This window comes from Lytechinus pictus, chromosome 3 (assembly GCF_037042905.1).
Source record: "Lytechinus pictus isolate F3 Inbred chromosome 3, Lp3.0, whole genome shotgun sequence".
Classification (NCBI taxonomy): domain Eukaryota; kingdom Metazoa; phylum Echinodermata; class Echinoidea; order Temnopleuroida; family Toxopneustidae; genus Lytechinus; species Lytechinus pictus.
Genome location: NC_087247.1, coordinates 51,960,804 through 51,977,278, shown reverse-complemented (window position 1 = coordinate 51,977,278; position 16,475 = coordinate 51,960,804). Strand labels below are relative to the sequence as shown.

Sequence of the window (16,475 nt, the reverse complement as noted above, 5' to 3'; positions counted from 1 at the left end):
TGTTTGTCAGCCACATTTTTAATGTTATACTCAATCCCCAAGTGTTGATAAGCAATCACACATTTCCCTTTTATATTTCATTAGCCTACAATGATTCATACATAATCTAACCACAATTCAAATGAAAATAGACCCTACTCATCCATAAGCTACATAATGTCAATTCAGTAATTTTCAATAAGTTTCAATTTGTCTACAAATCTTGCTGGTCCAATATCTTTTTTTAATAAAATAGACAGCGGTGGCTGTTCCCAACAAATGGAAACGTATTGAGAGAACAATCAATGTGGTTAATGACTGAAATAATTGGGTATCAACTGAGTGCTGTAAAGCATTACAAACTCATTGACTTTATCCAGTGATACTGCCTCTTTTATCCTGATAAGCTAACCTCTGGTTCAAACCACAGATACATGACTAATTAGTATAAGCCACAAGTTTTATTTCATTAGACCAGCCTGGGCTGGAAGAAGTACCAGAAAAAGCTAATAATAAGTTAAAGGACAAGTCCACCCCAACATAACATTGATTTGAATAAAAAGAGAAATATCCAACAAGCATAACACTGAAAATGTCATCAAAATCGGATGTAAAATAAGAAAGTTATGACATTTTAAAGTTTTGCTTAATTTCACAATACAGTTATATGCACATCCAGGTGGGTATGCAAATGAGGAGACTAATGACGTCATCCACTCCCTATTTCTTTTGTATTTTATTATATGAAATAGGGAACATTTTATTTTTCTCCTCATTGTCAAGAGAAACAACGATTAACTCCTCCCTGAACACGTAGAATGAGCATGGTTTAGTAGTATATTATTCAGTCAAGTTGGTCCTTCTTGTCAAATCTATAAAAATGAAATATTGTATAATTCAAACAATAAAAAACATAAGAAATAGTGAGGGACATCATCGACTGTCTCGTTTGAGTTGTGCATATAACTATTTTGTGAAAAATAAGCAAAACTTTAAAATGTCATAACTTTCTTACATCCTATTTTGATGAAATTTTCGGCGTTTTGCTAGTTTGATTTTTCTCCATTTATTCTAATCAACATTTTTCTAGGGTGGACTTGACCTTTAAGGCACTGTCAGTGGCTGCATGTTTTCAATATGACTGCCAGTATCTTTGTCTCTGGCTCCTTGCATCGCTAACTTGGGGGTTGCAGGACAGCGGTGGGACGGAAGTAAATGAAAATTGGTTGGATGGACTAGGCTAATTAATTATTGATCGGATCAGCTGGATGATAGACAGATGCTCCTGGTTTCATTGGGGTCAGGTGGGGTGAACAAGAAGAGAAAGTAAAGAGAGGTTGAAATATAACAGTAAAAAGTCATCTAAGTTCACTGCACTGAACCTGTGAATATTTTATGTGTATTGTCCTCTTGATCTGTATACAAAATTATTCTGAACACTATCTTTGGTGATATCAACAGACAATAATAAATATCATGACAAATTGAATCAGTTTTCAGGTTTCCTCACATGGTAGATTTACTTGTGCAAGAACATGTAATCTCTCCTCCACTACATAGGCCTAAAGACAATTCAGGATTTAGATTTGTTACACTGTGATTCAATATGCATGTACCTCCAAATACTGTCATCCCTCCAATTGTGGCTCTGTATATTTGCAGAAAGATAAGCAAAACTTAGACATAGACCATCATATTTTTTACAGAGCAATATGGGCTTTGAGCTCAACTTTTAATAACAAATGCTCTTATGGCCTAAACAAGAAAATGGCGCAGAAATTTTCCTCAACTAGCCCGTCTAGCGGAAGTGACATACTACAGATTTATTTTTACACAGAAAATATAAATATGTGCATTAATTATTCCTCAGGATGGGATGAATGGATCCTTTGATGGTATCAGTAGAAGGCAAGAAGGGCACTTTCTCATATACTTCAACAGACCTAGCACCCTTCTGCTAATACGATAAATTGAGTCTTTGATCACGACTGAGCAATAGAGCATTGCTGTGTGCATCTAGTATGACTGACAGAAATATTTGATGAGAAATTTTTCCAGAATGAGAAAGGAATCATTAAAGCTTGACATTATTGAAAACTTAAGTGAATAGCTGTCACAAGTTCAAAAGTTTGAGAAGAAAAAGATGAATAAGTACTGTACTGTACCGTACTTTTTGGAAGCATGATTAATTTGATTTGTTTTGTAAAATGATTGAGTTACATATAATAGTCAAATGAATTTTCAAAAAGATCTGTGATCTAAATAAATGAGACTTCCTTGGATTTTCTATAACCATGAACAGTCTAATATATACAAGGAGGATTACAAATTTATTCACTTACATATTTTGAGATAAGAGCTATTGTTTTTAAAACCATTATCATCGACAAAGAAAATACCTAAATCCCAAATTGAAGTTCCAAAGCATCATATACAGACATTAACAAGAGGTAACCCCTTAGACTCATTCTAGTTCCCTGAATAATGACAAAAAGTACAAGAATGTTTGTATTGTCTCTATTTTCAAAGGTCAGACCTTCATACTGTACAAACAGTCATGGTTGGTTCACTATTTTTTTCCCAATCTGCATTGTTTACAAGTAATTATGAGGTATACTATGGGCCTAAAACTTGTTTGTTCATGGAAAGAAAGAAGGCACAGGAGGCTACAGAAATCTAAAAAAATTGTAATTTAATCATCTGTTTGCGTCAATGGATGTTTAAATGAAATTTATATGTTTATATGGAAGGATCATTTTTTTAAATATTTTCAAGAGGTGCTATCTAAATTATAATGTTCATAGTCTTGTGGAACAGATATTGACCCATCAGGCAGTGTACAAGAACATATTACCATAGTTAAAGGTCAAGTCCACCTAAAAAAGTTGATTTGAATCAACAGAGAAAAATCGAACTTGTTTATTTGGACAGCAGGCTGAAAAGTGTTGTAATAACGGCTGATTTGCCGAGCATGGAATATATGTAAGTTGCTTTATGCAGCACTAGCAAGTAAAATAATTGTATTTTTCCCTTCCAAGGCAATACAGTTTGGTTTCATTGTTTAATGTATGCTGCCCAGTGCCATTAATCAGAGCAACTTTACAAATGAATAAATGCATGTTCGTTCACCTATAGATATTATTTTGTTCATAACTTCCTTGTTCCTGATGAACACCTGCTTTACAGGGAATTCAATCAGTTGTTGGTTGATTTTCATGAGAAATATGTATTGAATATACATATACTCTCTAGAAAATTTCACAGAGAAACATCAATATTGTATAACACAATTTGTTTTGTCAATGCAAAGAACATTAATACCATATATCTTTTGGAAATGTTTAATAATTACCATTTAACAAATCAGCCTTTAGATTTTTAACTTTTTAGCCTTTCATATTGATATAGGCTCACTTCATATCAAATTGTACTTTGCCTTTGGCCCTAAGTAAAGTATGCTATATAACGGCCTATATAAATATTGATTTTGTGACAGCATTATCCATACGTGTCTGCATGATTGTTCATATACTATGGAAGTAAATTGTTAAAAAAATGATAAACGAAAGACCCATTTTCCCCTTCATTTCAAGGACATGTAGAGCAACATAAAAATATCAAAATCACATGCAAGATACATCTTAGTAACACTGAATTAACATGTAAAAAGTGCAGAAGACAATTACTATGACCAGACATTCAACAAAGATCAGGCCATTATTTCACATCAAACCTAATCAAGTTGGATCTTTTCTAATGATATTCAAAGAAAATACCAAACAGCTCAAGCTATTATACTTTTGAAGATACATGTAGATTAGCATTGGGCATAGGAGCCAACAACAGGGGCAACACTTCATTCCTATAACATCTGCCTTTTTTACATTCATCTCAATTCACAAATATACTTTGTTGCAAAATAATCTCACTTGTCCGCAAATGTTTGACCATTTTGTCTTACCATGAATCCAGAAGCAACAAAACAAGACACATCTAACTTCTCTCAATAAAGTTGCAAGACTTACCAAGGGTCCCTTTTTCTGGATCCAGATATCTAAATGGGAGCTCGAGCTGGTTCTTGGATCCTGAGATCCCATCCAAGGGCCAGGAATAGACTGTACCAAGCCAGTCTACAAATGATGACCAGAAACCTTCTTTGGCCTTCAAAAACCAACTCGACATCGAGATCAACGTGCCCATACCAAAGGCATATCCAATGCGCTTCAGAATCATGTTTGGTAGATATTTGGATGAAACTCTAATGAAAATCTTTGAAATAAATGAATTAAACTTTCTAAGGATGTGGCATATAATGATAGCAATCAGAACAAGTCCTTGTGATTTTGGTTCACTATTCTAACACATGGACAGCAGCATGGAACTGTCTGGCCTACTCTCATTCACCACACTTCCGATCTGACTGATATCCAATACCATTCAAAACATCACAGAGTCCACTCCTCCCGTTGACTTCCCATCTTCCATTGCCAACAGCATAAAATTACTGTTCAACTGAGCATGCCCAGTAGGTGTTTCACCAAACATCCAATCACAGCTGCTAGATTCACAACATGCAGATGAGCTTTGGGGTGTGTTGAAGCATTCTCAATTCCCATTGGTTAATTCCTTCTATAAGTATATGTTTATTCATATACCTCTCATGTATATTCAACAATGGGGTATGATTCATCACTACAGTTCCCAGAATTCAGTGCGAGACCAAGGGCCAATTCATATCATTAAAATTGCATTATCATAAATTTATTATGCTCGTTTCAGGCAGAGCTGCTCTATTGGAGCTGCAAACAAAAGAAAGGAGCAAGGATTCTTGATGTGTGAGTCATCACTCGATATTGCCAACATGGAAGTTATTGCATCATCCTATGTATTCCCTTGTCACCTGTGTCTATAGACTTTGTATAAACCCATATGGTTCAAACAATAGAAGACTGATCAATACATTGATGTTGGTAAACAAACAGGTATATCCTGTTCATTTTGACTAATGAGGAAGCAAAGGTGGATTTCATCTTCATTTACCGACATTTCTGCAGGCATCAGATACAAATAATAAATCATTAAATCTGTCTCATCACACTAGAAATTCTATTCCATAAAAAATAAACTACATGTATCAAGATCACTGTCAAATTAATTTAACTCACATGTGGAGAGAAAGAACAAAGAAAATTTCTCAAATCAAAACAACCTCTTTTCAAACGGTCAATGGAAAATGTGAATTCTGGATTATTCGGTTTCTTATTTCTTCTATATTTTGACGGTATGACAAAATTTTGCAATAGGCCTCCTCATTTTCATTATATAATTTGATTAATCCAAGTGTACATCAGTAGTAACCCTAAAACATCTCTTGAGATCGAAATTTGACAATCATATCACATAGGCAATATGAATTCAAATGATGTGCAGCTCTCATCTTTTAGAGCAACTATAATTGGTTGAGGCCTTAACTCTTTGCATGCTATTTTTTTTTGGGGGGAGGGGTAATAATGACAATTGTTTCCATGTTAGTTTCTTTAATTCATGATTTCCATATTGCACCATTGATACTTATTATTATAATATAGATGTTATCCAATAATAACTATTGTCTTTTATAAGCTTCTCTAATTTGAAGTTAGGGGAGAAAACTAATTATTACAATTGTTGAATTTAATTGTACGAATGTGCAAGATCATCTTGGTGATCAGTAACTGTCTGTATATAAAAATCAATAATAATAACATTACTTCATAGCCTGATCAAGCTTTAGAAGATATTATTCAATTTATAAATAGTTATCATTTTCACCTCCCTTTAGCTTTGGGGTGAGACCTTGAATAACCATCATATGATCTCTTTCCTTGTAGTTAATTTTTTTTTGGACAAAATAATATAATAATTAAAACTTACCATGCATGCATGTCAACATGTTATGATACTATTTTAGGATTTTATCTTGGTTCCCTTTTCTAAAGATAATATTTGAACAAATTTCTGGGTTCCTCCGCCCATGTTAAGGCTAAATAATTCTTTTATTTTCTTTGGATATTTCATCCAGGTATACACTGGGACAAATTTAGATCATTGCGTCATTATATAAGCAAGGCCATGGGAACCAGACCCCGGGGAACCAGAGCTGGTTGGTAGTATACATGCCCTGGGCAAAACAACTCTCACAATAGCAAATGACTATAATGTATTTAACCACAGAGGGAGCTATTACTCTTCTCCAAAGGATGGTGAGATTGAAGGTTTACACTTACAACTACATTGTATGAAGGAAAGACTATCATTTTCAAGAGTCATCCAAAAGACACACAGCATGAGACCAGACATAAATCCTGAGAAGTACAAATATTGTATCTATCTCATTCTCCTTTATTTCCTGACTCAGATAGAATTTCTATATGAAAAAAAAGAGGTGTATGATAATACTCATTCTCTCAACTTCACCTCTCTTTGTTTTCCCTTCACTTCCTTTGCTATAAATCTGCTTTACAAATCTACAGTTGTATTTATGGTGGCTAAGGAATGTGTATAGTATCTAAAACTTTTTGGTAGAGCTAACAAAATATCTTTATCATTTTCTCCAATATGTTATACCTGAAGGTAATTATACAAAAAACAGAAAGTAGGCATATAGGGTACATTTAAATCAGCCAAAATTAAGCAAATCTGACACAGATTCCAAACACAAAGTTCTACTCATTTCATATGTGAAATACCTGTCAAATAGTCCAAAAGGGGCATGGCCTACTTACATATGTGATATGTCAGTTTTTGTTTAGGCTTCAGAATAACAAAACTGCAAGAAACACCAATGATTTTTTGTACCTTTTCTTGTTCTTGAGGATGATTCTTACTGCGGGGATTGCACTATAAATATATAAACATATCAACCTCTAACAACCCCTGTACAATCCACTGAAGTTTTTTAGCATAAAATTGGATTGTAATATATTTGTTTACATTCCTATCCTTCATAAAATGTTCAAGTACCCATGAAATCCACTTTAAAACTGGTTATTTGTGCAACCACTTATGATGAACGTAGATCCATTAAGTCGTTGGTGGCCATCTGAACCATCATATCACAGATACGGTAGTGCATTCGATTTTCAGAGAAAATTGACTTTATAATTTCCAAATTTTTGGCCTAGCCATACAAGATTTTCACTGCTAGAAAATACACGGCTTGCTGGCTGCATATTTGCATACATATATCAAATGCAAGCAGCTGTTGTTTGCTTTGCAACATGCAGAGTACGTTGCCAAAGGGATTTACACATTTCATCAAAAATTTGTATGGCATCACCTTAAAAATCCCAACATACAGGGGTGTATCTCAAAAATTTAAAATACATTGCTACCTACATGTAGAAATTTAATTCTGTCTAGAGTAGGACTTGTACTTTCATTTTCTGAAAAAAACTGAAAATCAATCATTTGACCAAAATTGATTGATACAATGGTGAGGATGAATGCCAAAGATGTGGTCTTCAACAGAATGAAGTGGTCAATCTAGCCTAGTCTGCAAGCACAGACTCAAATTTGACACTTTATCATGTCCACAGTGAAGACTAGACTCCACTACATGTATGTGAAATGCAAAAACCAGTGGTCTGAGCCTGCAGACTACATGTAGCTCTAGCCCCCTCAGAGTAGATCAGCTGAAACTAGCACGTCACACTTATTCCGAATCAGCAGGAATCAAGCAGAACTAGCCGGAATGAACAAAGTCAGACAAAGCTCAAGCCCAATCAGGCACTACTGGATCTAGCTTATATGGTCTGAACTCTGAAGAAGCTGCTTGGCAAAAAAATCAAGATTATTTGCAGTTTAACAGGCTATTCTTGAAATAAATTGAAGACATTTTGGGATGACTTTTGTGCAAAAATAAACCTGATTATGATATTCTCTGATCCACTAATTCATCAGATCAGCAACAATGGACTAGAGCATCCACTTTGTTCTGGTGAAGATGAACCTATTCTCTAATAAACAAATCTCTTTCTACCACATACCCTGAGGCAATTCAGGAAGAGCAACCCAATAACAACATCTGCTCCATATAGTAGTACCTTGTCTGATGATGGCATGATTAGACAATCTCATCATCGGATTATCATGATTTTCTTGGTTTACAACATCATATGCACAGTATTGTGGCCTGGTTATCACCATTTGAAAAAATCAAGTACACGCTGAAGTATATTTTATTTCCAAAATTAGAACACACTAAAAGTCTTTATTAATTTGCTTGAAAATTTACAATGTAGGAAGGGGCATAGGAGAATATAACCAAAGAAATGCTGTAGACATCTCTATGGAAAAAAATTCATACAAATTATGCACGTAAGGCTCAACTGCCTGTAACTAGATGAGAAGGCTTTTAAAAATACAACAATCCAAAGCTTTAAACTTATTCCCTGACCTAACTGCATCACACTCTGTAAGAAATGCGAGAATAAATCCCTTGGTATGAAAGGCATCTAACATAGAACCTATAATCATCACCATCGTCAGGGCAGCCATCACTGACCTGGGAAATACATTGTTACACATGAAGCCAAGGGATAATTTCAATTCATTATAAATTAACAGGCAAGGCTGTAAATAGGCCTGAAGAAATCTGCTGTGGATAAATAATACCAATCTACTGTATGTGAGAGTCACACTTACCAGTAGACAGTCTAATGATTACCTCAAAATAAATATTACTGGTTTAATTAATTTGAATTCTGTAATCTTTGTTAATAAAAAAAATGGACATACATTTATGCAGCATAGCTTTGAAAAGACTTATTCCTGGCATGATTTCACATTTGAAATATTCCCCTTAAATGTATTGGGGTATCATAATGCTGCGGTTGATTGTTTTTATTACATAAATGCCATCAAAAGCAGAGTGAAATATCAAAGATTGACATCTAAAAAAAATCAACTACTATTAATCACGAGTAGTTTATATAGTGCACTTTATAGGGCCTAGGCTACAAACTGATGAGGGTTTTTTTTTAATCCCATTGATTTTATGTGGAATTTTGTTTTGACCAACATATTTTTTTACTGAGAATGTGGACTGAAGAAATTAGGAAGCAGTTGGCTAATAATCAACAGTTCATTTTATCTATTTGTACGAGACACAATGTGCTTGCATGCGAAATCTTCAAATCACGATTTTGGGCTTTCAAGTGTATTTTCAAAATCACACATCCATACAAAGAAACCTACATGTAGCCGACCCAAGTATGACTATTACAAGCATTCCTTCACATATTCTTGTTGACATCAAGGTACAATAGTAACCATGCCGAACTCACAGAAGTCAGCAAATATCAGGTCTGTAGACCTTATAATACATTTTAAAGTCCAAAATGAGCTAGCAAGTTGAAATCAGGATTAAAATCTGTATTACATTTTGGTTCATCTGGTTGATCAAATGACTACTCATTTTCAAAGTTTTAAGTTACTTGTCGGACGAAATGAAAGAAGATATTATAAAACACATACATGTATTGCATTAAAAATGTGATTTGAATGTGTAAAATTCACCATTTCAACATCTAAACCAAATAGAAATTGATCATAATCATATTATCATATAATTTCCTTGCGCTTCCTCTGCTTCCAAAGGAATATATATACTGGTTCCATGCTGTTTTTACATGAACAATGAGCTCAGCAAAATATTTTACAATTTGACATTCAATTTGAGTCATAAGAAAGAATACTGGCGTCATTGACTGCCAGTGAAGCATGAAATTTGCAATTGTACTTCCGTGATAAACCCAAAGGAAGCCTACTTTACAGAAATCATCTTTGAAATTTAATGAAAACCAAAGATATTGAGCTAAAGAGAAAGACAAATTGGGTAGGGCTTTAAACATTGAGTCATGCACATAGCTCTATAGGTTGCAGAGATAGACTTTGGGGAATAATGCCATGTCACCTCAAATGGTGTGGCATTCATATCATTTGAATTCTCGCTACCCCAAATAGCGATTTCGCCGAGATCCGGGAAAAATCCCTGTAACGCGCATTGCATTATGGGATAGCTTTTCGGTATTACAACTTCCTGTTCGGAAGTCCAATGCACTGTTTTGCCATTCAGATCAACAGTGTCTTCATCCACAACAACACAACGTCGCTTTCGCTCGGAAAGTTCGTTATCACAACCCTCTCTTTCACGATACAGTTTAACGGCCTTTTCTGCTAAAGTCACCATTTCTGCCCGACGCTTTTCATTGCACGGTATTCCTCTGTCAGTTAAGATTTTTTTCAGTTCCGAAACTGATTTTTTTATCCATTTTGTGGTCGACGAAAAATTCAACGGAATGAATGCTGTAGTGTATATATTTAGCGTCTAGTCGAATACGATCGTGATGTCAGGCCGGTCGCTAAATGCAAAATTTTAAGATATTAATTTTTTGTTTTATTTTTTTATAACCAAATAAAAACATGAATACAAATTATTTTCACATGAAATATATTTTTATTTATAATTCAAATGGAATCAAAACTGAACAAATTAAATAAAAAGTATTACAATCTGTACATATTACGCTGATTGGCATCGATTTCAGCGTGGTGGAAAACTCAGAACCTCGCGCGAGCATGACTCTGAACCGGAAGTGGTGATGACGACCCGAGGGAGTGAAAAATATCTCGTCTCGCGCATTATGAGATTTTTGTTTGAGATTTGGGGTAGCGAGAATTGGTCGTACATTATCTACAGCATAAGAGTCTGAAAAAATTGTTGTTTTACTAATGAACTACAAGTAGTTTCTATACTTTGTATTCCAAGCACTACAGCACAGGGGCCTTGTTTGGATCTTGACTTTAATTGGCAGGGGGGGTCGTAGAGCTAGGCATAACATTTTTCAAAAGTAGGCCTACTGTAAAATGATACCTTTAAAAAAAATTTATAGGCCAATACACTAACCTTCCCAATGCTTGTAAGAATCTATTCAAATACAACAAGCAGCAATAATATTGAAAGCATTCAAATATCAAATTAAAGTCTACATCAAGATTTGGTTCTATGGCTGCACATACAGTACAGTATCTATATAAAACAATTATTTAAAAGATCATAAGTGAAAGAGAAGTGAAGAAGTATAGGAAGAATCATGACATTCTTTTGACACTGGTTAGGGTTGCAATCAAGCAGTGATTTATTCCCCCAATCATTATTTAATTAAAAAAAAAAAAAAAATAACACTGTTGTGCTCATATCATTATTGAAAATGCAAACATATTAAAGCACTGAAAAGCACATATTAGAATTTTTTTTCTGCCAATAATAGTTGCTGAAATCACCTCAACACACAAATGTTTCTAAACCACATGTATGAGGACATCAAACCTCAAGCATGGTGGATCTACATTTACATGATCAGAAATCAATTGAAGAATAGTGGTTACAAACTGCAAACATAAATCATGATTCTGAACTAAACTACAAAGATGTATGAATACAGCTTTACATAACATAAGGCAGGAAAACAACAAGACAGATATGTGAAGAATATTGTTATGATATGAAATCTATCTCTCCATGTCTAAAGGTCATTTACATTGATTTGTAATTAAACGCGATCTTGTGATTTCACTTTAAGTGCTGTAAATACATGTTCATTTTCCATGTAGTACGTCAAGACTCAATGGCACTTGAACAAGCTTGTCACTATTGTCATGGTTTGTTTTTTAATTGGCCTTATGTCCAACTGGAAAGTGAAATCCAAGGAAAATACTTTACTAAACAGGAAAATCTGTACTGCTTTATAGTTCTGACACTGGCAAGCAAAACAAATTCGTACTCTAGATTTGTACTTCTTCTGCTTTCAACAGCTGATTTTTCAAACTTTAGTTCCACCTCCCCAAGATGTGCACACCCATACATCTTTAGTTCCACCCCCCATGCTCAAACCAGCCAACACCCTTGTATTTGGGGAAATAATGGACCTCCAAATTTATCTTTAAAAATGTATAGTCAATTTATACAATGAACCGACTAATCATACATGTACATAAAATATTTTTCGAAACTTACAATACTAAAAATGGCATTACTTCATTTAAGGAACATGAACACTATTGACCTACTGTACATTTGGATAAATTTTGTGTCACTTTCATATTCAATACTGGAAATGTCTCAGAATAAATCCTTTCCTGACTTTCCCAGGGAAGCTGTCCTAGATCACAATTGTTATTCATTTGAATGATGCCTGGAATGTAAGCCACAGGTCTGTTACCATGGTGACCAAATAACATCCATAAAGACCTTCAACCTTGCATGTGTACCAGTCAAGTCGTTTATTGGGTTGAAAGAAAGCAAATCAAAATCAGCATGCGTCTGTTCAATTATTATGTCTGACCATTATCTAGATCATATCAGTGTATAATTTAAATGCAGGAAGTGCACACTCCATCATGTTAGTAGAAAACTTGTGGAACTGTACAGTGCAAGTCTAAGCTAGATCAAATCTACAATAAAAATAATTATGTCAGAAAATATCTGGAATGCTGAAATTGTTTGATTAGCGATTCTGTGATGTATAGTGAGCTTCCTTCCATTTTACCTTGTAGTTCTACATGTACACTGTGGGCCTACACATATATGATTCAGGGTCGGAATTACACGGGGGCGACGGGCGATTATGCCCCCATGACAGCCCAAATCGCCCCTAAAAATTCTCAAAACCCAATGCTTTGGGGTGACTTTTTATTTCAGAATCGCCCCAATAAAATACCATCGACAATGTAAAAAATACTTCACATAATTACGTTCTCCGGCGGCGGAGCAAGCGCATCTTTTATATCGCCCTTGCCAGCTTTAAGTTGAACGGTCGATGCAATATCCCTGAACTAGAAATATTTCTAGTTCAGTGTGCAATATCCGAACCTTCCGTAACACCGGAAGCTTCGCGATTGTAAATAAACGCGCAATGCAATATGGGATGCGGAGTACGCATAGTCTTTAGCACAGGGTTTTCAGACTTGTTGATGCACTTGCCGCATGGCTTATGTACATGTACGCGTGCACGATTAGACTGCACAGCTGGTAACGAGACCACGTGCATCGTACGGTATATTATGTGTACTTAGGCATGCACAGAATTGTATGCGATCAGCTGGTGATTGTGACAGCGCTGATTATCGACATCGTTGAGTCGGAGTGCGAGATGGATAAGTTTCTAATTCGAGTTCAACCTGGCTCTGCCAACGGCCAGAGCCAAAAGCCTCTCCAAATCGAGATACTTTTGAGAAGGATAAGCCAAAAAGGAAACAGTACTGTACAGAGACAATCGACAATAAAGTCTTGGGGCCTCGATTGGCTCGAATCTGAAGTGTGTGAAGCTGAAGGCGACTCTGGTGCACTAGCGTACCGACGGGGGGGGGGGGGGGGGCGGGGGGCAGTCTGCCCCTCTGACGAGTCACAACCCATGCACTTTTTTTTTTTTTTTTTTTTGCTTTTTGGTACGAAATCCTATATTTGTGGTTGAAGACTTTTTTTTTGCTTGTCACATTTTTGGGCGGACGAATTTGCCCCCCTGTGAAAAATCCTAGGTACGCCAATGCTCTGGTGGGTTCATTGTTGTTTATTGTAAGGCCTGTAGCCTACAGTAATTACAATTAAAAATGATCTGAGCTTTTAGGCATCACATTGAGTCTCGGAGTGTCAAAAGGTAATTGCTGATATGCGATAAAAAAAGTAGCCCCATGAATTAGAAAATAGCCCCAAGATATTCAGTGGTAGCCCCAATGTAAAAAAAAAAAGTAGCCCCTAAAAAAAATAATTAATTCCTACCCTGATATGATTTGTCATATTGAATTTATCACTTTAGAAGAAGAATTGATATAAAACACAGAATAACATTGAGTGATATGGACTTACATGTACATTAGCCTTTTTACAAGGCCTTGTGAATTGAAATATATTCTTTGCCAACAAGTGGCTGAAATGAGACTTGCGGTCAAAGAACAGAGCTGGCAAAGCCCGTGTGAACACGAAATCAAGCGACTTCAGTTGGGACCGAGGCCATTTGGAAACCTAGCTTTCACTGCTTGCTATGAATTATTCATGAGCATGCCGATGCGCCAACTTGCACCATCAGTGCTTACATATTCTGACTGGGTACGTTCGCTTCTGTGTACTCTTTGATTGGCTGCTACAGCACTACCTCTCAAGTAGTGGATTCAAGTCGGGAACAATGGTTAACATAAGAAATCCACATCAGGTTCCTAAAGGCTCAGTAGATTGCTCATTCACTCAGATTTGAGCAATTAGTCTTTTCTTACTAGTCGCTCAGTTTCTGATGTACTCGCCATTTCAGACACAGGGCCTTGTCTAAAGGCTAGACCTACATCTAGTTCCAAGGCTTCAGGCTTTAATACACATTTCTTCCATGTGAAATTCCAGACGTAATGCCATTTAATGTTTGTGTTTCTGCAAGAGCCCATTACTACATTTGAAATGATAACCCTAACTGGTGGAAAACATTAGAGTACAGCATCTTGTTTTATCTCCATGATCGCCTGCGATAATTCAGTATGTTCCTAAATGCTATCACATGTTCAAACCATTCTATCCCTCTCATAACTTTATCAATTGATTTCAGGCTACAGCTACAATGTTTCAAGCTGTGGCAAGACCCTGCTCTCATTATTAGTAGGCCTACCATTACAGACAGATGAGAGGAGGACTGAACAGCCCACAAACACCATGCCTTCAACACTGGGCAGAGCGGTGGTGGAGGGGGGGGGGGGTGGGGAAAAGGGATGAAAATTATTTTAAAAAGTGGGTTTACACCATTCCGATCAGGAAAATATCAGTTATACATGCAAGAACCCTTTTAAGCTCCAAAATACAAGACCAATGTTTTTGCATTTTATTGTAGCACCCATCTTTTCAAGTTCAGATAAATCAAAATATTTTTTAACATTTGTATTGTTTTTATTTATTCATATAACAGAAGAATCTGTAAATAGAAAAGTGCAATATAGGTTACTGGTTAAGAGTATCAAGGTACACTTATCACTTTGGTATCAAATTATTTACAATCAATGGAAATAAATATAAACAAGTATTGGGTATCAATTATTTGGTGATTTTTTTTGTCTTTTATTCTTTCACTGAACTTTGACTAACGTTGGCGATTCCAAACCCCTACATGAAGGCCTACATGTGTGAATACGTATAATAATTAGTGCTTTTAAGGCCTACATAAAAAATGTACAAATAGATCTGCTATGAATTTTCACAATTTCAAAATCAAATAAAAATTGTCTATGCAATAATACAAAATCAATTTGTGGGGTTCCATTTTCTATCACATGAATTGAATTTCTTAGAAGTTATAGCCTTTTGCAATATCAAATCATGCTATGTAGGCCAAGAATGATTCAATCACTTTTAGATGTAGTTTTAATTCTGAAAAGGGATTTTTATGTCTAAAAATATTATTTTTTCATGGAATTATGAATCATAGCAACAGAATGCATAAACCGACATTTCCTACTTTTCTGACCCTTGAATGACATTATAGGCCATTTGCAAACTGTGTCCTGTGACAAAGTAAACAACAGTTTTCTATGAACTCAGTGGGTTACCAAGGGTCAAGTTGGCCCCATCATAGATTTCTTCTCATGAAATCAATGACTGAGGTGCAGTCAGATAAGGTAGTTTCAGACCGCCTCGAAGTTCGTCAGTTCCAGGTATTCTCTGATCGGGAAATATACCCCGATCAGAAAATACCAGGTATTTGGGTAATGTGAAAGCAAACTACGAGTAATATCCCCGAAAGAAAATACCCGCTAAATAGTAGGTACTTGGCGAAATTACGAGAACTTTCACGGGGATTTTTCCAAGGTCGTGGGTATTTTGGCAATCTGAAAGCAAACTACGGGAACTTGTATCCCATCGATCACCGCAATAAGTGAATTTCCGATTCATAGCCCGCGCTGTTCGATATGCATATATGCGAGGCTATCTGATGCGAGGCCTACCGAGCGAGCAAGCCAGCGCCAGTGCATGCAGCGATAAACATACGTACACTTTTCATGCGACGTGACTCGGGGTTCGACTTTGACTAGGCGATTGATTTTCTTCTTAAAAAGATAGGTACTGATATCACATTTTATCATTTTTCCCATCATGACTGGTCAAAATGTTTGGCCATGTCAAATCTTAGCAATTGATGTAAACACTTGTGCTTGACTTTGGCCAGCCAAAATCTTGCTCATCTTGAAAAAGTGGTATTGAGATGTATGAAACAAGCATTTTATTTTCAGTCATTTAACAGATATTGATTAATATCACATAGTTCTTGTTTAAAAAAAATATGGAAATTTTATGTGTGTTCACTGTGTTGTATAAAAATCATGCAGGAAGGGGGGAATCATGTGGACATATTCAAGATATTTGTGATTAAAAAAAAACACACACACACACACACACACATTGAATTCAGTGCTGGGGGTTTTAA

The 16,475-nt window shown here is 35.7% G+C and overlaps 1 protein-coding gene across 4 annotated transcripts in view; it reads right to left on the bottom strand.

Annotated features, from left to right (window-relative positions):
* LOC129257047 (ras association domain-containing protein 5-like) overlaps window positions 1–4,649 on the bottom strand; it is a 38,234-nt gene extending 33,585 nt beyond the window's left edge. Inside the window, exon 1 of one of the 4 annotated variants that reach the window (XM_054895275.2) lies at window positions 4,005–4,649. In XM_054895275.2, coding sequence (XP_054751250.2) covers window positions 4,005–4,212 — 208 coding nt within the window. In that variant the 5' untranslated portion in view covers window positions 4,213–4,649. The remainder of the gene's footprint in view (window positions 1–4,004) is intronic. The other 3 variants (XM_064097341.1, XM_054895274.2, XM_064097342.1) reach the window with 3 other exon arrangements.
* Window positions 4,650–16,475: the final 11,826 nt, after the last annotated feature.